Here is a 23,718-nt window from a genome sequence, read left to right on the forward strand (position 1 = left end):
TAGCAAGGATTTTAGTGAGCAGTACCTACATTTTTGAGGAATGAGTTTTGTAAGAAACCTTTTGAGCTTCAGGTCACTTCTGAAAAATGTGTCACTGCTGATTTTCAGCCTCACAGGCTGCTGCCAAGGGGTCTACAAGTGTTACTGTGAAGAGTTGCATAGGAAGAGCCATCTAACACCCACTCCACGACACCTCCACAACAACAGTTTCCCAATGTAAATAGACAAAATGTATGACAGTGTTTGTGTGATGTTTGCATGGTTCAGTTTTACTAATAGATCTAAAGGTAGGTAAATGCAGAATAACTAAATGTCAGGGTCTTTAGGCAAGGAGGAAACCTGAGAACTGAGAAAGTCTTTTACCGTCAGCACATGCAGTCAGTCATCCTCTGTCCCCAGAAGGGATGTGCAGTGAAAACTGGTGCAGAATAAAACCAAAGAGCACAGTGTCAATTCAGCTAAACCTGGTGATAAAACCAGTTTCAGAAGTGCTCTGATGAAGTGTGGTTTGATCAGATGCTTCATGAACAAAATACTTTATTACTGATACTGCTAATGATTTGTAAATTAGCTGCGACCCCTCCCTGAGTGACTGACTTGGTGGCATCTACCAACTTTTTACATGCCCCTTTTTTAGGGGCTGAATTTATAAAACACTTCCCTCTAGTCCTTTGAATTAAATTTTTGGTGACATTTGATGACAAGCATAGCATGATTAATTACAATTTGTTATTTAGGTGAATAGTGCAGATTCTAAACCACAGCTTGTGTTTTTATAGCAGTTATTACCCTGCAGGCTCCAAAAGGGCTTTGGAGGAGAGAGAGTATGATTTTGGTTACATCATTGTAAATTCAGGGAATGTCAGTGATCTCAAAAGTGTGACTTTTTTTTGAAATTAGGTCAGTGGAAAAGAGATCAGAATCTGCTCTGCTACCTGAAAAGAAGCAAGCTCAAAAATGAAGTCTTTGCTTCCGAAAGGCTTTGCTTTCGATTTTGCAAAGAACATATTGGTTATAAAAATAATTTGTTTGAAATATTAATGGGAAGTGAATAATACAACAAATTATAACCTGAATCCAGGCTGGATTATTGCTAGAAATTCTGAGCATGGAATACTTTTGCTGATTGTTCTGTAACAACCCAGGAGCTCTATATCACCATTTTGTGTGGCACCATGATGGTCCAACAGCTCAAAGCTATCTAAAGGTTTCTTACATTTTGTCTCCCACTTAAGTTCATTCAGTGTTTGGATTTTCATTGCTGGCTAGCTGATCTTTTGATAGCTACAGTGCACTTAATTGTAAGGTGCTTTTTTTTTTTTAAGTTTGTTTTATCTCCTCTGGTTACAAAATACATAATATTTAACCTGATCTTGGTTTGAACTAAATCTTAAAGTTGAGATGATGATTGAGATTTTTGGGAGTATGTAGTTCTGTGTTGAATTCTCACTTCTTGTCACCAGAGGTTTTGGTAAGATAAGGATTACAGTCTGAAACCACTAGAAATGACAGGTCAGGAAGTGGGTATAAGGTCTTGCAATATACAGCATCAAACACGAATCCTGAGTAAATGAGTTTAGGGAATGTTGAGGAGGAAGCCATCAGAGAGGTGGTCATGGATGGTGAATACCTTTCAGGGTTTTGTTCTCAGTTTTTGTGAGTGATGGTTCTGCTCAAAGCATCTGAGAAGCAGCTTTTCAGTACCCCAAGCCTGTGACTCATGAAGGCGATGAGCAATAGTCACAAGGTTTTCATCTGTCCCCTCACTTTGGGCAGCACGTTTTGCATCCTGTTTGTGAGCAGCTCTGTGGCTTGACATTAGAGCTTTCTTAAGGCTCCTCTGCTGTTCTTTTCCACCCATTTTGGAGTATTTGGAAATAATAACCTGGAATTTGGAAATAATAATAATCTGTTGTTGCTGGAGTGGTAATCCCAGCTCTCAGGGATGCAGGAGAGTCCTGGGGGATGCTCCAACTGCATCTCCCCAGGCTGCTCTCTGGCTTCAAGTCACTTATCCAAATCACTGCTACTAGCAAGTATTCAGGCTGAAGTGTGTTTGAATCATCCTTTAATTTTATCTGTCACCAGGAAAAAGGGGGAAAAACTATGTAAAAAGGAATAAACTACATCCTAACTGTGATAGTTTTGATCCAGATATTCTGATCCAGATTATTGTGGCCTCCAAGTTCCAGGGAATTAGCTCAACCCAAGACACTAACTTGTGGAAGAGTTGACTGTATTTGGGAGTGAGTGGGTAAAGTAGAGCTAATTTAAATATGTGATTGAAAATGAAGCAATAAATACAAAATACAGTGTTGGGTTTTTTTAAGTCCTGCACACTTAGGCTCATTTAAAAATTACAAGTGGTATCTTTTAATGGTTCAAACAAATAGGTGTGATAATATTGTCATTGTAATTGCTAAGTAGCCTTTTCTGAAGTAAACTCATTAATGTAATTTGAAGGTTTAATTTTATAGGAAAAATGAAGACACTGTGAGACCTTGCAATATATTTCTGCTTTTTGCAACATAATTTTTTAAAATAATTATAAAAAAGCTTTATTTCTAAAGAAAAATATTTCTCTGTTCTCATTTGCAGAATCCAAACAGCTCTGAAAAACTTGGAAAATGAGTGTTCTTCTCATTGAGCCCTTTTATGGTGGCTCCCACAAACAGCTGATGGATATTCTTCAGGAAGAGCTACAGGAAGACTGTGTCCTCTGCACACTCCCAGCCAAGAAGTGGCATTGGAAAGCACGGACTTCTGCTCTTTATTTCATGCAAACAGTGCCAACAAGTTCTAATTACAGGTAACACAGGGGCAGAGACCTTCGCCTGGGTCTCTTGAGCCGAATCCTTATGTTCATGCAAGGGTGTATGTGGAAGCAATCGGAGACTTCCAGAGTGGGCAACACAGATTTTTCTTCTTGGGATATAATTGGGAAACTACTACTATGTTTTATTTAGAATTTCCTAGACTGTTTTTTCTTGCATTGCTGGTCCTTGGGAGTCTCTGAGTATCTGGAAGCCTGATGTCTATACATGTGTATGTATATCTTCTTTGAAATTTGTCCGCTGAGTTCAGTCATGCTGAAAGGTTTAAACTGTGCTTCACAGATCAGGTGGAAAGGTGGCACAGATGTGAAGGCTTCAAGCTTCCCCAGGTGCCATCCAGTGTATCTGTTAGCAAGTCTGATTTATCAGCATCCTGCTCAGGCTGACCTGGAGGATTAAGGGAGCACTTTTATCTTAATGATGCTCCATAACGTGCCAGCAGGTGCAGGTGTCAGTTATGCTTTTATGTAAGTGGCAAATTTTCATCAGCTAGAACCTGGACTGATAAAAGCAGACTAGGTCAAAAAGACAGCTTATCATGCAGTGAGAACCAGGCACTCCAGAACCAAGCTGTCTTTAAACCCAGCGGTTTTGCTTGGCCTACCTGATCAGTTGAGATGTGGTAAGATAATTGTCTGGAGCAGTGAGATACTGCCCTGCTTAGAACACACAGCTGAGCATCGTGGGGTTACTCTGTACGTTCCTGGAGAGACTCTGTTCATAAACAGGGTTATTTTAGCACGAGCAGATGCTTTTTAGCAGCAGAATGAACTTTAGCAGGACTCTGAGGACACCTGGATGATGTGCCAGCTAGATACAGTTCAAAACTGGGTCTGGTATTTGTTACTAGGAGCAAGTAGATACTTACTGAGGAAGGAATATCATTTTTCAAGAGTAGATTTGTGCTATAGAAGGCTGCGTTTGAACAGTGTTACTCAACATAATGTCTGATTCATTTTGGAACATGTACTGTATAAGTGTACACCTTTCCTGTGCCTGAGTCTGGCTCCCATTTAAAATAATCTCCCATCCCAAGCCAAATGTTATAATTAATTTTCCCTGGTTTGTCTTGTGCGAGGTTTTTACTGTTGGTTTCCTCTTGCTTTCTTTTTGCAACAGTTTTGTTTTGGAGGAGTGTACATGACAAACTGTTATGTAAATTTGTCTTGTATCGCAACCACATCCTCCAACGCATCGCAATGTTATCTGTGTTCCTTCAAGGTCAGCAGCCCAAGCTGTCCAGCACTAACTGTATTAAACTAATCAGACATCACTCATAGACATACACTTCATTAGTTTAACTTACAGTTACATTGACCTAAGATAACTTAACTCCAATTTGTCAAGTAACCCACATCTCGGGGGAAGGGGGAGGGAACGCTGACAAAAAGAAAAAAAAAAGCAAAGCAAAATCCCACAAAAAAACCAAGAACCCAACAAAAAAACCTTAACCCAGCAGCCTGAAAACTCGCTTCAAGTTAATAAACTTGCAATCTGTCATAGACTTATGTGCTAATATAACCTTTACTGACAGCAAATAAATCTGATCTAACCAATGGAACATCTTAAAGAGAGGAAAGTGTTTTCTTTGCTGGTGCTGTTTGGGTTGGAGCAGAGAGGATCAAACAGTCAAAGTTGACAAAGATGTGATGTTTAATAAAGTTTGTACCTTGTCCTCGCAGGCAGCATAAAATCTTAGGATGAAGGGCTGATGTGGCTGGTGAGAGGAAAACTGATTAGAGGTATCTTCTGCTTTACTTGCACATTTTTAATGTGTGTTTCATAATTGAATGTTTCAATTATTTTATTAAATTGAAAGTAAGAGTGCATCAGACTGCAACCTACTAAGGCTGACTACTCTTTCCTATTAGAAAAAACATTGATTAAAATTAATATTGATTCTTTTATTTCTGTCTTGCTAGCATCCACTAAAGATCTGCTTCCCAGGTAGTAGTTTGTAAAGGCAAAATTCCATTGCAAACTGACAAGAGTGTTTGGAATTGCATATTTAAATATTTCAACCTTCTTGTGAGGTTGTGGGAAATACCAAATTTGCATTATTTGTAATATTGACATTATTTACAGGGAAAAAATACTTTCTTTTACAAGTGTTTTTCATAAGTGTGGTGTTTTGTAATTATTGTGTTTCTGTTTGTGTGTTTAATAATACAGAAAGGCCATAGATATTCCAAGTGCAAATGCTTTTGGTAATGGAGCTGTATTACTAAATTTTTGTGTTCAAACTGTAATTTATTTCAAAATGCTGATATGTCAGAAATAATACTGGTGCTGGTAAGTCTGGTATTGGATACATTTATAGAGAAGTAGTGTAGATGTGTTGTAAAAGACTTACACTTTTATCCATACATCTGATTATGGGAAGGAGGCAGGTTTGTTAGCTTACAAGTGACACTCAGTGAGTAAAGGAATAGTCTTAAAAATGCTTTTGAAACAAAAAAGGCAATGCAGGGTCTTAGATGTTTAATTCAGATACTCTGCAGTGACCAGAGAATTTATGTGATGCACTTGTTAATAGTTTTATCAGAGAAGAGCCATGTCCTCCACTGAGCAAGAATTAAAGCTGAGCTGGTAACGAGCAGGACATTTAATGTTACTTTTGTGAGCTCTGTGAGTGGTATCTTGGTGAGCAATAACATTATGTTTCCCAAGAACAAGGCCTACTGAGAATTGTCACGGGGAGAAGGTGTCCTCACTCTGCACGGGGAACACATGTAACTGTTACAGAAGATATTGGACCCTTAGTATTTGATCTGCAGCACTGTATGGATATGTATTAATTCCCTGATGCGAAGTCTGTGCTGTGTTTGTCTACACAAGTGTAGCTTTTCTGTTTTCAAGGCTTTATTGAGCAGAGTGTTGTTAAACCAGCTCACATCTTCATTCATCTTCTTGAAGGAGGACAGACGTGGGGATGAAGAAGAAGCTCAGGCACACAGAGTCCCTCCAACCTGGAAAGCCAGAAGGAGAATTTAAAGGTCCATCACTTGGCTAGTGAACTTGAAGTGGTCTAATAGATTGACGTACAGCAGCCACACATCTTTCTTAATTGCTAGGGAGTCCCACAAGATTTTTCCTTAATTGGAAAGAAGGTGTTTGTTTGGATGTTGCGTTGGTAGAAGGAGTTTCACCCTTGTAGCAGCGATTTCCAAAATCTCAGCATTTGAAATGTGCCAAAAAAGGGCAGAATTTCTGTCTGCTTTCTCTAGACAAGTTTTTCAGTGTCTCAGAGTTTTGTTGATGGGATTTTATCTTCTCCATTCCATGAATTCGGAAGGTCCAGCAGAGAGCTGTGACCTCCTCAGGCTCCTGGCACTCTGCAGAGCTGTTGTGGTGTCTGCTTTGTCTCCCAACATCCTTCAGACAGTTTAAACTCCTTGATAAATGTGATCCTTAGCCTGAAGTTGTTTTCCATAGCACTTAGTGAGTCTTCTGTAATTCTAGAAAGCATGTAACAAAAGAATTGTTTTAGTCTTTTTTTTCTCTTTAACTCAAGGAAAGTTCTCAAACTTGAAAATACTCTTGCAAAATTTAATGAAAAAAATAGCTCTTTTTCCTATAATTATTTTCTTAATTCCCATGAACAATCTATTAAATTTCAAATGGTGAAACACTTGATAGGACATACTAGATGAAAGCATTTTATATTTTAAGGGCTATCCTATACAGAAAGTAATTAAAACCCCAAAAGTTAGGATTATAAGATTTAGATCCACAAAACAGGGAGACTAAAAGTAGTTTAGCTTCCAGTTTGTTTTAACAGCACTGCTAGATTATTTTAAATATATATGTATAAATATTACGTATAACATTCAGTATTGCCCCCCAGGTAGCTGTTCATATGAATAAAGATTTTATTTGTAACAGATTCTAGCCCTGAAATACCCCAAGGGTAAATGTTAGCATATATATACCCCTTGATATTTGACAACTATATTTTAAAGACAAACTCTGCGCTTTTTACATTTTACAAAAGAGAAAACAAATCATTGTTTTCAATTAATAGAGCTCTGAAAAAAACCTCAACCTGGGGGTGTGGTGTTCAGCAATGGGGAGGATATTCCAACAGTATATAATGTAGATGTGGTTGTTTTTTCTTTTTAAATATTCTTTTAAGACTGCTAGATTTAGGATTGTTTCAGTTCTGATGCTTTTGTTCTATTCTGTAAGGAAAAAATGCCTTATTGCAGAGTGAATATTAACTGATGTACTGGTGTCACCTCAGTGTCTTCTTCAAAACAGTGATCCTTTGCATTTTTATTTCAGTAATAGTAGTTTAGTCCCACTGAAAACATGACACTGTCTGCATATGTGAGCATTTCCAAGATTGAGGATTTACTGTTTTCTAGATAGTTTATTTTCAGAAATGGTCCTATAAGTACTATGTCCCAGGAAAGGTGTTTGAGGATGTAACTTGAAGCAAAACAGGCAAATTTCAGCCATTTCATTAAATCTGAATACAGAGATGCCCATTTGTGCGGGGAACATTTGTGCCTCTTTACACCTTTTCTGTCAAATGCTGTAATTGTTTATATAATCTTCATAGGAACTGGAATGATTTTTCCAGCATTAGAGGCCTTCCTAGAATTTGGCCCTAATAATACTCAGGTAAGAAATACATAAATTGTATGTGTGAGTAATACATTGGTTAAATAAAAGATAATCATGTGCCTATAAATTAAGAGAAAGTTTATCTGATACTGTTTGGAATTGTTTGGGCATATTTATGGTGTTTGCCTCTACATATAGGTGAATAAAACTTAAATTTCATTTTTGCCATCAACTACTAAGAGCGTGTTTCTGTCTTACTGCTCAACTTTGTTTCATTTGAAGATGGGATGTGGCTCAACTTTTTGGAATTACAGAATAATTTACTGCCCAGAGATGGTCTTGATTTCATCCCTTTTCTTTGTTGCTTCGTTTGAAGTGAAGAAGTGTTTGTATGTTTTCACTGCATTTTTATGTGAGATGCAATGGCATGTGCTCCTAGAGATCCCTTGTACTCTGATTAGCTGATATAAAGGCATGAATATATAAAGTGACTAAATGTAATATCCAGTATCCCTTAAGGAAAGGGCTCAGGTCTTATGGAAACATAGAATCACAGACTGGTTTGGGTTGGAGAGGACCTTAAAATTCCAACCTTACAGGGATCATCTTGTTCCAACACTCCCTATTATGGGCAGGGACACCTTCCACTAGACCAGGTTGCTGCTAACCCTGTCCAACCTGACCTTGAGTGTAACTCACTCATTTTTGTAGTCTCACTGACAATTAACAACTCATCTTGCTGCGGAGGTACCCAAAGGAGAGTGTAGAAGGCACTGCTTTGCTCTGTGCTCTGCTTTTATGATCCCTGCTGAATAAAGGGTCATTACTTCTTTAATTTCATTAGTGCTAAACTTGCTTGTGGTTTTTTTTTCCTAAGCAGATCCGTGGAGTTCACCCAGGTTAGTTCACACGGGCTGGTGCAAACGCACACACGTTTGTCCTGCCCACGCTCCGGAGGAGCTGGCTGGGAGCTATCTCCGCTCCGGGGGCCAGATGGCCGTCCTAGCACCATGTTGAGCCTAAACCAATAAACCCTACCGAGATACGAGACACAGGCACCATGTACTGAGCTAAAACAACTTTGTGACTTCTGACCAGAGCTGGCTGGTGTCCAGCCAGCTTCGAGTGTAAGCAAAGAGAATATACGTCCATATGGAACGGCACGGAGCTCCACCACTTAGCACAGATGATGCTCTCCACTGCTGTAGCCCTGGATAATAGAGGGTGTCCCAGCCTGGATAACGGGTGTGAAATTCTCTCTGGTGAGGGAGAAGTTGGAGGCCATCTGATGCTGGAAACACGTAATGTGGGAATGTGTGCGTAAAACTGGGGTTTGTTTGATTTAGGTTAATGTCGCCCAAAAGCTGTTCTGGAAGCTTCTTCTGAAATTGTTAACATTCAAAGAGAACTTGTGAAGAAGAGCATATTGTCAAATGGATTTGAGAATGATTTTTATCAGAACGCTGATACAAACCAGGGTCTTGTTAAAGTTGACAAAAACGTTTAAAATCTAGAATTTTTTTTTATAATTGAGAATACAGTGTAAATAAAAGTAAATTATTAAATATTGGGTAAAAAAATTTAATCCAGTAAAGAAGACCCTAATTTAGTAAAAAATGAAGTAATCCAGTAAAAAAAAATCAGGAAGGTCTAAGGGCAAAATCATTTCCTATTGAGGATAACAGCACTGCTGTGGTTTCTCTGCTCACAATGAGACTGTTAAAATGTCCTTTTCAGTGTGATGGAGAGAGGCTGCCTGAAAGTTTTTGTGAAGCTGGTGAAGGAGGTGGGATCTCCTTTCTGGGGGAGATGAATGCCCTTGCTCTCTGGTGCTGAGTGACCAGAAACAACGTACTGGTGCTCAAAGATTTAAAAACAAATATTTTTATTCCCTAGGTCTGGCTGCCTAAAAACTTGGAGGGAGGAGATCCAATAAGGATAACAAAAAAATCTTTTAAGAAACAGGACAAAAAGATTCCCAAGTAAACTACCTGAAATTTATTCAGGCAGACAGCAATGTGATCTTAAACATTCACTTTGCATTAATCAACTTTGCCTCAGATAAAATGCTGGCAGATGGTAGCTATTCATTTTAAAAGTGACACGTTTTCTTTACGTTTTTGTGTGGAAACCCCCACACGCACTCTTCCCTCCAAAAACTTTACTTGGTTAATTTGTCCAACATGTCTTTTTTTATTTTTTCCCCTAAGTACATGCCCATTATTAGGCAATTTCACAATTTGGATAGTTAAAAGAGGCTTTAGATGAGTTTAAATGCAGGCTTCTTCCTTTGTAGTCAAAGAAAGTATATATAGGAGCTCAAATTTGGCAGAAATAAGATGGGAATGATGAAGACGGTGCAGGGAGAGGTGCAGGGCCAGGAAGGACCCTGCTTGGGACTGCTGGGTGATCTATCCAAAGTGCTAATGTGACATGGCAGTTGTCTGTTTGATGTGTAAAAGATTTGCTGAAATTCCAGCAAAATATTCTGATGAGACAAGGAAAGAACAGTCTGGATTTTCAAACCCTAGCATGTCTTTTCCTTTATGTTCTCAAATGCTGGGTGAAATCCTTATTTTCCTTTCTAAAATGAATTTTATGAATCACCTGGAGAATTGATATTTACATTGCTGGCAGTAAAATGTAATGAAATTGTGCATTATGATTCAGTATTTCTGCACTTAGGATTTTAATGAGGATTTTATCTGTCCTTTTAAATGGTTGCTGTGTATATATTTTATTTCTAGATTAGTTATGGATTACATTTCTATTTCCAAATAACAAACATATATGCTACTATATTATAAAGAATATGATACTTTCCACAATTCATTGTCATTCCAGCCCATAACACTAATTTGATCTTCCAAAGGGAAAGTATAAAAAGCCTTGGTTTGCATCTAATAAAGGGAAAAATACTGCCTTTTTTTTGTACTGCCTTTTTTTTTTCTGATCTCAATTTTTTTTCGCAGCTGAGAAGTAAATAACACAAATTTTGTCAGATACTTGGTTTGCTCATGGTTTGGATTTATAGCTTTGTATTCCAGTGTCATAAATAACTACTTTTCTTAATGAGTCCTCACAGCTTGGCTGGGGTTTGTGAATTCATAGATAACGAAAAGGAATTTTGCATTGGCATACTTTTTTTATCAAAACAGTTTTGGGAAAAGACTTACCTTAACACACACATACATATATATGTATATATCTGTTTTTTGGAAAGCATTAGTCTGACCCAAACACATTAAAGTTTGAAAGTCTTGGTTCAGGTACTTGTGCCATCTCAGTTTCCAGTCTAAAACAGACCAACAATTCAGTTACCTTTTCTTACCTATTTCAGCCCATGTGCCTGTACCTCAGAGTCAGGCTAGAGGGGGCTTGGAGCAACCTGGTCCAGTGAAAAGTGGCCATGGCCGAGGGTTTGGAACTAGATGATCTTTCAGCTCCCTTCCAATCCAAACCATTCTGAGATGAGGTTTGTTAGCACCTGCTGTGGATGTCCATGAGAGTCAGTGTGGATTTTGAAGGCACTGACCAGGTCCATGGTCATTCTAGAAAATGTGCCCAAAGGTGTTTTCTGTTTTTTCTTGATTACTGTGGGATCACAGCTATGTACAGATCTATGATGTGCACCTGATTGTGTAGGCAGGTGGTAAGAAATAGCACAGGGCCTGTGGGGAGGTGATGGAGGAAAATGGTGCTCCTGTGCTAATTCCATACTGCACGTTATTTTACTGGTTTGTACTTCAGTCAAGGTGTGGTCTCTTTTCAAGGACTGAATGTCCATAAGACAAGACTGGAGTCCATTGAATGCTCTCCAGGAGCATCAGCTCCTGGTGTAGTTTCATCCAAAGGGATGCAGATCACAATCTTTGAGAGAATCTGGTGTGAGGTGATCACAACTTGAGTGAGGATTGCTGTGAGATGGATGGTTGCCTCATAAATGCAATTCTGTATCAACCAGAAATGCTAAATTGACCCTTAAAACACTTAATGTTGTGGGTTATGATACAGTTTCTTCCCTAAACATGCACACATACCTAGGCTGGACTTTGATTACAATTTCTGTGCCAAATTGCAGCACTTTGGAATATGTTTAATTTAAGATGGACTTCTGACTCCCATGAACCGCAGTTTGATCCATTTATTTCCTCCTCCTCTTCCCTTTTGTACTACTCAGCCCGAGTATCTTGGGAATGATACCTGTTACTGGTAGGCTTTGAGTCATTATGATGATGAGTTTAACTTCCCTTAAAAAAATGAATACATAAATTTTATCTATTAATGTGAATATTATTGATGAATACAAAGCTACTGAAAGGGTTGGGGTTTTTTGTTCATTTTTCTGTAATGAACATTTTTGCAGTCTCTTTATTTCCTTGGACAGTATTTTTCCTTCCCTGCCTTTATCCTTTGTCCCTGTCTTTTCCTCCCTTCCTCCTGCACATCTCTTCTGATGGTCCAGTGGACAGTCATTTTAAAGAATGCTTTCCATTTCAGAGCACTTACTGGGTTTATTGTTTATGTTTATAACCTTGCCTACTTATTCATCTTTTTTTGTTTCAGCTCTCTTAATTTCCATTTTACTTGTTGCACGCTGGAACTCACACTTCTGTCTAGTAGCAAGTTGAAGGAAGAATGAAGGAAACAGCAGTGGACACAGCATCAAAAGCAAATACATGATTTTCTTTTTGCGGAATTACTGGACGAATTTATTCCTGTTATCAGTGTTATTTCTAATAATTGTATGAGGAGAAATGTATTTAAAGTGGGGCTAATGTTTCTGTCACACCACCTTACATGACAGAACTACTTCAGGACTTTAAACCAGGGGTTTATCAGATGCTTTAAAAAGAAAAGATGTAAGTTATTGTAGGTAAAAAATAGCAAATTTATTTAATGTTTAGTTTTTCTTGCAATTATATGGTATTCTTGCAGATTTTTGCTGACATATGTTTTCTTTAAGAATAGTAATATTTTTAACATAAAGTGAAGATGTGTATCTATTTGTAATATGGAAAAATCTTCATGTTAGTAAGTATTATGCAGTAACATGAAGAAATTTTTGAACACAATTCTGTGTATATATATTATATATGGAAGAATTAAAAAAAATTGAAGGGGAATAATCTGAGAATATCTACAATTTCTTAAGTAAGAGAATATCACATTTTTAATTAAAGATGAAATTTAAGAATGATAAATGGGGCCATTATCTAGTAACAGTTAGTTTGCAGGCATTTTTTCCCCAGTGTTCTGCAGATTGCTGCAGGTTTGACAGTGCCTTTGGCTTTTGTGAGCAAAATGCATTTCCTACTCATGACACAAGAGTTGTAACTCGCCAAACACGGAGCAGTTGCCATGTATAGCAACATCTCTGTGTTTAAACCTGAGGAACAGAATTATTATAAATTATTTTAATGCAGGTATTTCCTGGTAATCAATTTTATAAAAAACATAATAGCTTAAGATTTTGTATTTCAAATGAGTTTGGAGAAGTAGTGCTAAAGATGCTGAAGCTCTACAAGAAGAGGGAATTAATTTTGATGGAAATTGTAAAAGTGGAGTTATCTTTATTATATTTAGAGTGAAATGTTTCCTCAATTAACTTATAAAGTACTATAAAGTAATAAACTGTAGATGGGCCAAAATGAAATGTAATTTCTGAAGGAAGTGTGGCAGGACAAGGTGGAATGATTTCAAACTGAATGAGAATAGAATTAGATATTAGGAAAAAATTCTTGATTGTTTTATTTTTGACTTTGCCCCTTAAATTCCTTCTTTCTGTTGTCCTCGTCCTAGAGTAAAATTGATTCCAAATTATCAAATCCTCAAGTCTTAGCTGTGGAGTGCCAAAGTGGAAGGAAAAAAGTTGGACAAGTGCTTTGGGATGACCACTGTTTACTGGTGACTCAAATGATGTCTTACAGTCAAGACACCTTGACTGTATGGAAGAGGAAGGTTACAGAGTCCTCATCTCTCCCTACTCTAGACAGTTGTGTTACCATCTGTTCAAGGTGGGATCTGGTTTGCAGTAGAACTTAATAGTGGCTTTGCAGAGGATCTTGTGGCCTCAGCCTTGTCTGGAATTGGTTTTCAGTGGTTTTTGTGGCTGTTGAGGCATTCAGGACTGAAGTGTTTTAAACACAGGTCTCAGCTCTTGCCCAAAAACACAGAAGCTCTCTAGGCAGCAATGATAGGGAGGAGTGTCAGAAAGAGTCATTCCCACAAAAGTCTCTGGAAAACCGGAGTCTGATGTAATTATTCAAAATTGTATCATGAGTTAGAAATGATAAAACCTACATTTTCTTCCATTCTTTTAATCATGGAGCAGTGAACCTAGAGAGCAGTCTTGCCTTGAATTAATACTCATTCTGGTGTAAATAGATTGAAAAATACTTTTACATATCAATACAAAATAAAATATTAGATTTTAATCATAGGATCATAGAATTATAAGGGTTGCAAAAGATCTCTGAGAGCATCAAGTCCAACTGTTAACCGTGATATGCTATGATGAGTGGAATATAAATTCAGCATTTAAAATTAAGCATCTGTACTTTAAAAATACTAATTTCTAATGCTAACAGCTGCATGGAAGGTCATTGACATTGTGGAGTGCATGGGGTCGCTGGGGCTCAGCGTGTTTGAAGTCAATATTTATGGTGCCTCTGTACCTCCTGTCATTAGCAGGAGGTTTTCAAGGGACTGTTCTTAGATTATATTTTGCACATGGCTCTTGTTTTCCTCGATACTGATTGGAAAAAAAATGAAGGTTATAATAGTTTTCCTGTCTGTTGATGGGTGATGAGACCAGCATGTTCAGGCCATGAGTGGAATCAGGGTGAATGAATTGGTGGCAGGGAGGGAGTTTGAGATCCTTGTGTGCTTCCTGCATTTTTAAGGAGTATAAAGGATATTTCAGCTGTTGAGATGAAGCTCAGCAGCTGCTCTGCAAACTCCTAATGGAACAGAGGCCTGAGTTGTCTTTATCTTGAGTGTTTGTCTCTGACCACAAATGCTGCTGGGGCTCTGCATTTCTCTTAACTGGTAGTCCTTGGATTACAGGGTTGACATACACTAATATAAAGAGCGGGTTTTATTGGATAAGATGGAATTTGGACATAATATTGTTGCCTATTAATTGCTAGGTACACACTAAGACTGTGAATGATGAATGAACATACAAAAGCTGTGTGCAGCAGGCAAATGCTTTGCAGTGGAGGAAAACGCTTTTGCAGCCACTGTCTGAGTTGTTACAGCATCACTGTGGTATTTGCCTTCCCATTATCTTTTCAGTTCACTTTTCCACAGTGTGTTTTGATCCATCCATATTTTTTCATTTTAACTTTTATTTATTTATTTCTTTTGCCTCCCAGCACCTGGTTTAAAGCTGTAACTTCATTAATTCTTGCATATAACATCTTTAATTTTGTCTTTAAAATACATAGGGGTGTTTAGTGTGAGCAGTAGAGTATTTAAGGTAGAATATTTCATGTTTTTGCAGATTGCCAATATTACATGCCAGAGCAGCCTTCTGACCATGAAACCCAACCACACTTGTTCTATTAGCTGCACTTCAGAACTATTTGTTTAGTATTTTCCTCAGATGGATAACCAATATGGAACATTCTGTCCACAGAAGTCTTATTAAAGAGGTTAGAGCATCCTGCTAATTAGGAAAAACTAATTAGGCAGATTGTTGAGCCTGTAACCAGAATTTTATATTTTAATGGATTTTGAAATGCAGTGTATTCCCTTTTCCTATTGTAAAACACACTTTTTTCTTTTAAATGTCTGGAAACAGTCTTTTGAGGAAATAATGCACTCAGAATAAGAAAGCAGTAACTTTTTAATTTATGCATTTATTAAATAAACTGTAGAAGAATATATGCTGTAAAATTGGTGAAACCTGTAATTCATACCAGCCTCTTACTGTGGCAGACAAAATTGTTTGGTTACCTTACCCTTGGTAGGTTTCGAATTTAACTGCCCCAAAGAGAAGTTGGATTAAGTTCATACGAAGAAACAATGTAATTTGTGGCCATGTTAAAATTAGACTTAGATGGTACAGAGCTCACAAATTACTCTTTGGCTACTTCATGCTAAAATTCATTGACCACTGTTTGCCTGAGTCTTGGGAAGTTTCTCATGTTTAAAGCTGGATCCAACCCATTTTGGAGTTCTCTTGTAGTGCTGTTAAGAGACTTTTGGTCTGGAAGTTGAAAAATAAGCCTGTTCTCAGCTGTGGGGTGACCTGGAAGCAAAACCATTGAGGTTGGTTGGGTTTCCATGGTTCACATCTTAATTCCTGGTTTACAAGGTGCCATGTGGAAAGCAAGGGATGTTTGCGGCTGGGGAGAAAATGTCAAATTTGAATACACTTAAAAGTATCCATTTAAGATGGGTTTCTCTTAAACATCTACTTTTGAACTCTTTTTCAACTATGGCCTGCTACAAACTTTAATTAGTCTTAACCTTTTTTCAGGCTTGTCATTCTGCATTTTGCAAAATGCTTTGGCTTGTGGAGAAGCCGTGTAGCCAGGAGCCGTGGGCAGTGACCTGCAGTCTGTCTCAGGACCATCCTCTGAGATGTAACTCAAGGTACAGATGCTGAAATTGGTGAGATGAGGTTGGCAGCCATCTGGAAGGTGGCCATCTGCTCCTTCCTGCAGGAGCAGAGTGCCATCCTTTTGGGGGTCCCTGCCCCTTCTTGTCACATCCTCAGTCAAGAAAATTCAGAATTGACTCTTTGAAGCCTGATTTGGGAATATTGGCCGGCCAAGTGCTTGGCACTTAGACATGTAAGGGGCTAGAAAGGGAAAAACAAGTACTTCTAGATGAGTAAGATTTAGAAATGAGCTATTTGAAAGGACTTCAGCAAAGCACTGAAGACTTAAGGTCATGTAGCTTCAGTCTAGAAATGCGGAAGAAGAAACGAGGGAGCAAAGGGAGGTGCAGCTTGCTGTGCTGGTAGAAAACTGATGGAAATGCCCTATTGGAGCATGGGGCTTGCTGGTTATTTTGCTAATACATCAGAAATATGTACAGTCAGTACCTCATGAAAGCAGAACTGTGAATACAGGGACTGGAGGTTGGAGCAATTAGGTCCCCTTAAAGGAAAGCCTTCCTACTCCCAGTCCAGGGAGGCTGAAACGAAGACAAAAGCATTGCAAGACTTGTTTTTGTGGTGTCAGCCTCTGCTATCACCAGGCCTCCTATATTTGCTGGAGTGTCAGCTCTGGCTTTGGCGAGTCAGATTTGTGTTCAGCATTTGTGGTGACCTGTAGATACACATCCTTCCAGCTCTCCTGCAGTTTAGTCTTCACCCTGAAATCTGGGACTATTATCAACCAGACAGGTCTAGGTAGTCAGCATGATGTCATGTCTCTTCAGCAGTTTATAGAACTGGGCTGAAATTTATGCCAATAAATATTTTAAATTGTTTTTGTTTGGCTTCCTGAGGAGAAGAATTTCCATAGGTGAGAGGTTATTTTGCAAGCGGCTCCACTCTATGATATATCACGTGGATGGTTTCAGTACATAAGAAGCTTGTATCCCTTCAGTGTCATAGGTTGGAACTGTTACAGGCACTTAACAGCTTTACAGGTTCTTGTTTAATTACTGGTCATTATTCTGAAGTGGATGACTCATTTAGCCTGAAGCGATGGGAGGTGTTCTGGCCCTCTATATAATTCTACACATCCATATTTTTGCTCTTAAGAACCAGAAAAATGTCTGTTTTCCCTTTGCATGTCTCATTTCCTGGGGTAATAGAAAATAGATCTGACAGAGGGTATGGAATGAGAAAAGGCATGTTGGGAACAAATTTGCATCAATCTGGTTGGCTGTTGTTGCACACTTGAAGTCTGTCCATTCAGTTCTCACCTAGAAGAGTGTGCTTGGCTCCATCTTATGGCCCATTCTTAATGTTTTTCCTATTATTAATATTACCATGGTAAATTAATTATATGTTAGTCCATACTTCTGTAATTGTATTTCAGTTTAGGAAGCTGTTTAATGGCAGGAAAACATTAAATTTCTGTGCTTTGCTATGTTCTATTGTGGCAAAATATTAAAGTTACCATCAAAACTAGTTCTAGTTTCACTGTCACCAGCTTTTCTTCCCTCAGTTCAGGCTGTGTGTCCTTTGCTGTGACATTCCATGTGCCCTGGTAGAGACCCATTGCAGAAATAGAGGCTTTGAATTTACCAGTCTGTATCAAGAGACAGCACTTGGACTCATTGCATTTTGATCTAAATAAATATGCATTGATCTCAATAAATGGGGATGTTTTGAACCTTGACTTTCTAATGCTTTGCAGTTGGGTGTTTTTTCCCCTGCTTTGTCAGGGAAGATGCCTGTAGTAAGAGCATGAGCTGATTACTCTCTGTATTAGATAATAATTTCTTAATGTGGGAGGGATATTAAGAAGAATAGATGTAAGTGCTCTTGCAAAACTCTTCGTGGAATAAGCACTGCTGTTAATAGGATGCACGTTTGCTTTTATGCTGAGTCAGATGAGCTTTGCTGTACTCAGGACAGAAGTCAAGGAGGTCTTAGAGACACTTGCAAAACATAGGGTAGGGCTGCTGCTACATTGGTACTCCTGGATTTTAGGTGGGCAGTAGTTGAAGACCAGCCCTATTTCCATCTAAGATAAGTCTCTGTGAAGTACCTCATGGTTTCCCTACATCAAGTGTTTGTCTTATGATGTGCCTGTGGCAAATAATGTTTCACCTAAAATTTGAAAACCTGCCTGTGTTTGAGTATCCATGTGCAGTGGTAAAGGCTGCTGGGCAGAGAGGCTGGTGGGAGGATGAGCCATGGTGCAGGAGGGATGTTGGGTGTCCTGATGGAAAGCCAGGGCATCACTGATCCTAATCCTGGCTTTTCTGTGGGAAAACTTGAGTCATCATTAGAGATGAAATGTCTGTTTTCAATGAAAAGCTAATTTTATGGATGGTTTCTCCCCACCATTGACATTTTAGAAAGAATCTAAAGGTTTTTGCAGGTGGCTGTTGAAGTTTGTAGAAGTCTCTTCAAGATGGGAAAATAAAGATTTAGGAATTGGAGTCAGTCTTGCAAGATCTTGTAAAAGTATTTTTTTGTTTGGTTGGTATTTTTTGATTACAAAATCTTTTTCTGGATTAACTAAAGGCTGGACAAGATGCTGCAATCCTAGTTTATATTTTATGGAATGCTCTGAAGGGTAATCTGGAGGATGGTTGTGATAGGAGTTGTGACAGTAGGAAGAACAGAAATTAGGACTTTTTTTTACGGTTCTGAATTTAATTTGTGTAAACTTCTTAAAGCATTAAGGTTGATTTGTGGTAGTCTATTATCAGCAGTTTTGTTCTTCTAATGTTGGTTGGTCAACTGTAGAACAGCTCTACTGTTGTTTGCAGCAGCTCTTCATAGAAACTTTGCCCCCACTTAAATATTCTTAAGATTCTTTCATTTAAGATTAAATTTATTTATTTTCCCCTGTGTTGGCATATGAATATGGTTTTGCCCTAGTGGCATTTCCCCATTTCAGATTATTTTCCACTTCTGCATATTATGTGATTTCTTGATCAAGTGAATGACAAGATGATGTATGACACACTTGAGATGGTATTGAGCAGAGTATAGTTGGAAAATTGCAGTGATAATTTTCTTTTTACATCTCAAACTTACACACCATTGATGGGAATAAAAAAAAAAAAGTGTAACAGCAACTCAAGAAAAAGCATAAGGGGAAACCTCAAAAAATTACAGGGAAATTTCCATAACAGATACACAAGTAGTGCTGCTTTAATAATGATTTCCTGTCATGAATTATTTTTATCATTTGCCTGCTCTCTGACGTGGCATTCTATTTAACATTTTTGAGAGCCATGTTTTAATCAGATTAAGCTCAAGGAAACCGATAGGTATCTGTTTGGCTCATGACTTGTGCTTCTGTTTCTGATTTAGTCACAAGACTATTGTTGCTGGAATCTTTTAAACCCCATTTTGCTTCCATTTGCAGCCAGTGTGGGAGCCTGGAGCTTGTGTGCCAGGGATTTTCATGATATACACACAGGGCGCGTTATGGAATTATTCTGTAAATTAAAGAAGACTGATACAAACTGTGTCTTTTCCTCATGTGATTAAATAGCTAAAAATAACCATCTATTTTTAGTTTCAAGCGTTGTAATGTTTCTTAGGAATGGACTCACTCAATGCAGTGTGCTAGGAAAGGCTGACCATGAATAATGCTGGATTCTGAGGAACTTCTGGAAAACAAAAATGCCTAATAAAAGTAGAAATTCTTGCATTATTCTTTATGGTGTACAACATAATAATGCTTGCCATACAAGTATAATTAGAATAAAATACAAATTTATAAATTTTTAACTTTTGATATTTTCATGTTGTTTGGTCATTTTATCAAGTGAAAGGCAGCAGAAAACTTTCTAAGCAAAATTCTTATGGTGTCCAATGTTATGCACTTCTGCAAATTTAGGAAATTGCATAAAAATGGTGCAATATAACATTTAGGATCACGGTTGTGCTTGGATGTTTGTGGATTTAGCACCTCGTTCAGTGGCCTCAGCATCTTGGAGCATGGGGGAGGACCGGCAGCCTGGCTTTTAAAAAGCTCTGTCTATCCGTATTTTCCTAATTTCCAGGGCAAAAAACCCTCATGTATTAAATTTCTAATGACCTCTTTTGTCTGTTGCAAACACAGAGAGATTGTATTCAACAGCTTGGTTTGTATCGTATCTTCCCGCAGTGTATTATTTATTTGGTTGACGGCCTCGAAGACTGCGAGCCTAAGAATTAATAAAGGTTATTAGTTACTTTCCATAATAAAATTAGCTGACCTTTAAATAAGAGCATTATACAGGGGCTCTCTAAGTGGAAAAATGACAGAATGCATTTTTATCCTGGTAGCCATTTCGATTACTAAATCTTACAGTCACAATATAGAAACTGCGTGTTGTGATTAAATGTTGCTCTTGACTGTATATATCCAGACAACAATGAAATGAGTGGAATTTTTGTCTTCAGGATGGAATTTAACCCCTCCATGACAGTTTTGCCCATGTCTGGTGTTTGGTTACATTTGAACAATAAAGGAAAAAAAAAAAACCAAAGAAGATTCAACTTAATTTTCTAAAAATGAGTGTCCTTTGGAAGTGACAGCCCAGGGAGTTTGCTGTGGTTTTTGGGGAGTGTGATGAAATGCAGATTCCTCGAGCAGCCTGTCTTGGGTCTCTACCAGGCAGACGTGATGTACGCCCTGTAGCTGGTCACATGCAGCCCACTCTAACAGCCTGCTATTCTCCAGTCATATGAATTTATCTATTTTTAAAGAGAGATTTGCTATAAAATCCAGTATTGAAATATGAATGCACCCACCTTTATTTTTAAGTTGGGAACAGGCTACACCTCATTTCCAAAGTAGCTGTAAAAGCAAACTTTCTTAATTTTATTTTCTTTGTACTAAATAATAACATTACTAATTGTTCCATTATCTAGAAAAGATCTTATAAAGGCTTTAAGTTTACTCTTTATTTTTATTGTTATTTTTAAGCATTGATTATGTAATGATGATATTATGTCTCGGATTTCAGGTGAGCTTCAGATTTGCTTCTCTTGCTGCACTGTACTTTTTCAGATTTTGAGTAGATCTTATAACATTTGTTGAAATCCTTACAAGATATTCATCTATTTGTAGCATCATATAGGTCTGGCTCCCCATCTGTCTCTGTTTTTCATGACAACGAGGCTCTGGTACATTTTTTTTTTCACTTTAGTTCTTATTCATTGAAGCCCACTGTAATGCTGTTTCTATCATAACTATTTGTCCAACAGCTTTTATTGATCATTTGGGTTAAAATAAAAGATTTCTTTGTAGGGAGAAGTTTTAACCAGCAATCAGTGAATTCAGTTGAATTAGATAAGTTTTTCTACCTTATAAAACTGAATGTAATCAGAGTCCATTTATGTGCTATTAAATAAATAATATAATGTGGTGCCAAAAGCTAAGAAATATTGAGGGGAAAAAAGTTTTTGCTGAATTATTTTTTGCAAGGCCATGTTTATTAAGGCATTCATACAACTTTTATATTTTAAAACTAAGGTTATGAATCTAAGGTTCAGATTCCCTCCAAATAAATCCTTATTTAACAGGATATCCCTGAGACATTTTTTTTCCCCCATTTTTTTTCTTCCTTTCTTTTTCAGTATTGGCAGCCTGACTAAAATAGTCTCATCTGGTTTAACTAAAATCTTTGCATTACTTGGCGGTGGTTTCTTTTGTACGTGGTGCTTAGAGCTCATTGAAGCCGGAGCGTACAGGAAATGCAAATCATGCAAATCATCCTCGCGCTGACGATGTACAGTGGCGTGATTGAGCAGCAGTACGTATGGCTCGTGGGCTGACCACATGAAAGGAGTCATTTAAAGACCAGATGAGCCCAAGCTGGCTTAAGTTAGACTATGTGTGAGCTTCAAAGCTTATAGAATAGCATCCTTTTTAAAAATAAATTTATTTTATTAATAACACCTGCGCCGAGTTCTTAAACAGTGAGAACATGGGTTGATCAACGTTGAGTTAAATACGTGCTGGGCTTAAATCAGGAGGGCAAAATTGTTATTTTTTTGGTGGAAATTCAGGTATGCATCCATTCATACCAGGGGAAGTCAACTGCAATCTAATACGCTGCAAAAAAACCCTAGTTTGTGTTTGGTGTACATAAAAGCCCAACTCTTTTCTGCCTTTCAGGTAAAAATGAAAATAAATGAAAGATAAAAGGGAGTTTTTTCTGGACAACAGGGCTGACAGCAGGCTTTCTGTAAGTGCTTCTGAGTGGTGAGAAGAGGGAGGTTGAGTGCTCACTGCTTTGAATTTCTTGGTAATTGAGAAAAAAGTCCTGCATATTACTTTCCATACTTCTGAAGAGTTTTTTTTTTTTCTGGAGATTTGGGACTGTATCCTTCCAAGAAGGCTGAGCCCTTGTGTTGTGTAACTCTGGACCTTGAAGGTGATGTGGTTGGGAACATTGGGCTTCATCCAGCAACTCTTGGGAGATGGACCTATGGGCACAACCTGAGCAAAGTCACAGAGAAAAATTAATGGTAGAATAATGTGCATTTTCATATTAATCTGGTAATAAAGAGAGTGGATGGGGATGGTGTCTTTAAGAATATTCTTACCTTTGGTAGAACTCACCATGAGTGTCTCTTTTGCTCCTAGTGCAATGCGAGTCTTATTTCTTACATATCTTTCTTTTTTCATACAGCCCTCATTCACTTTTCTTTGGATGTTTTTCAAAGTTGAGATTCATTCAAATAATGTAACATGACACAAAGCTGGAAAATGTCAATCTTGAACTGTTTCTGTGTCATCTTGTTTAATTTTTACTTGAAACAGTAGCCCTGAGGAGGTCTGTGGTGGGACTGGGCAGGACACTGCTCTCCATCACCCTGACGGATGTAATTTTGGCTTGACTATTTTTTTTTTCACTAGCTCCTTTCTCCTTGGTTTTGTTCCTTCTACTATTACACAGGAACAAGAGAGAAGGAAAATATTAATTTTTTATCTTTGATCTACCAGATTGCTTTTTTTCCTGTCAAGTCAATCCACAGATCCTGGAACACAAGAGAGGGATGTTTCCAGTATATTTTTTTCCTTTCTTTAAAACACCAACTGTATTCCTCTCTTTAGTTTCGTATCTGAAGAGGAGCATTTCACCCTCTCCATGTGCCTGCAGGCTGGGGTAGCTCCCACTGTGGTGAGCAGATAAAAGAGGTGGTCATAGGGCTTAGTGATGATTTTTGGGTTCAGTTGGGGCTGAAATGATCAAGTTCCTTCCTTCTGTGGGGTTCATTTATTCATTTATTTAAAAAAAAAAGGTGAGTGAAGAGTTGTCATCCTGAAGTCATTGGGGGAGAGGAATATTGTGAACAAATACTGTTTCCCTGAACCATTTTGTAGAGTGATCCCTTACAGAGAAAATTCATGAGGCTTCTGGGCAGGTGTTTATACATCCAGCACACACTGTATGTTTTAATAGAAGCAGGGATTTAAATCACACTTAATATTAAAATAACTTTTATACTTGGTTTAAAAAATACCAAGATTCAGGAACTAACAGAGAAAGCAGCAAAGAAATTTTACTACTTGTATCTGTAATAATTTAATATCCATTTCAGTGTTTGACAGGAAGTAAAGATGACTTAAATATTTGTACCTAAGAGCACAGGGCTGTATAAAGATCTTTGAATTTTCAAGCTAATTTGTTTCTTCCAGCAGTATATAGGGATATACACAGAAAATTA

The 23,718-nt window shown here is 37.9% G+C and overlaps 1 protein-coding gene across 9 annotated transcripts in view; it reads left to right on the top strand.

Moving 5' to 3' along the window:
- The window catches only part of GTDC1 (glycosyltransferase like domain containing 1), a 180,095-nt gene that overhangs the window by 55,833 nt on the left and 100,544 nt on the right, over positions 1–23,718 (top strand). For 8 of the 9 annotated variants that reach the window (XM_071561806.1, XM_071561805.1, XM_071561811.1 and 5 more), the window contains one exon: positions 2,599–2,809. In XM_071561806.1, coding sequence (XP_071417907.1) covers positions 2,628–2,809 — 182 coding nt within the window. In that variant the 5' untranslated portion in view covers positions 2,599–2,627. Of the gene's footprint in view, positions 1–2,598; positions 2,810–15,891; positions 16,008–23,718 lie in introns of those variants that run through there. The other variant, XM_071561810.1, reaches the window with a different exon arrangement.

This window comes from Pithys albifrons, chromosome 8 (assembly GCF_047495875.1).
Source record: "Pithys albifrons albifrons isolate INPA30051 chromosome 8, PitAlb_v1, whole genome shotgun sequence".
In the NCBI taxonomy this organism is placed as follows: domain Eukaryota; kingdom Metazoa; phylum Chordata; class Aves; order Passeriformes; family Thamnophilidae; genus Pithys; species Pithys albifrons.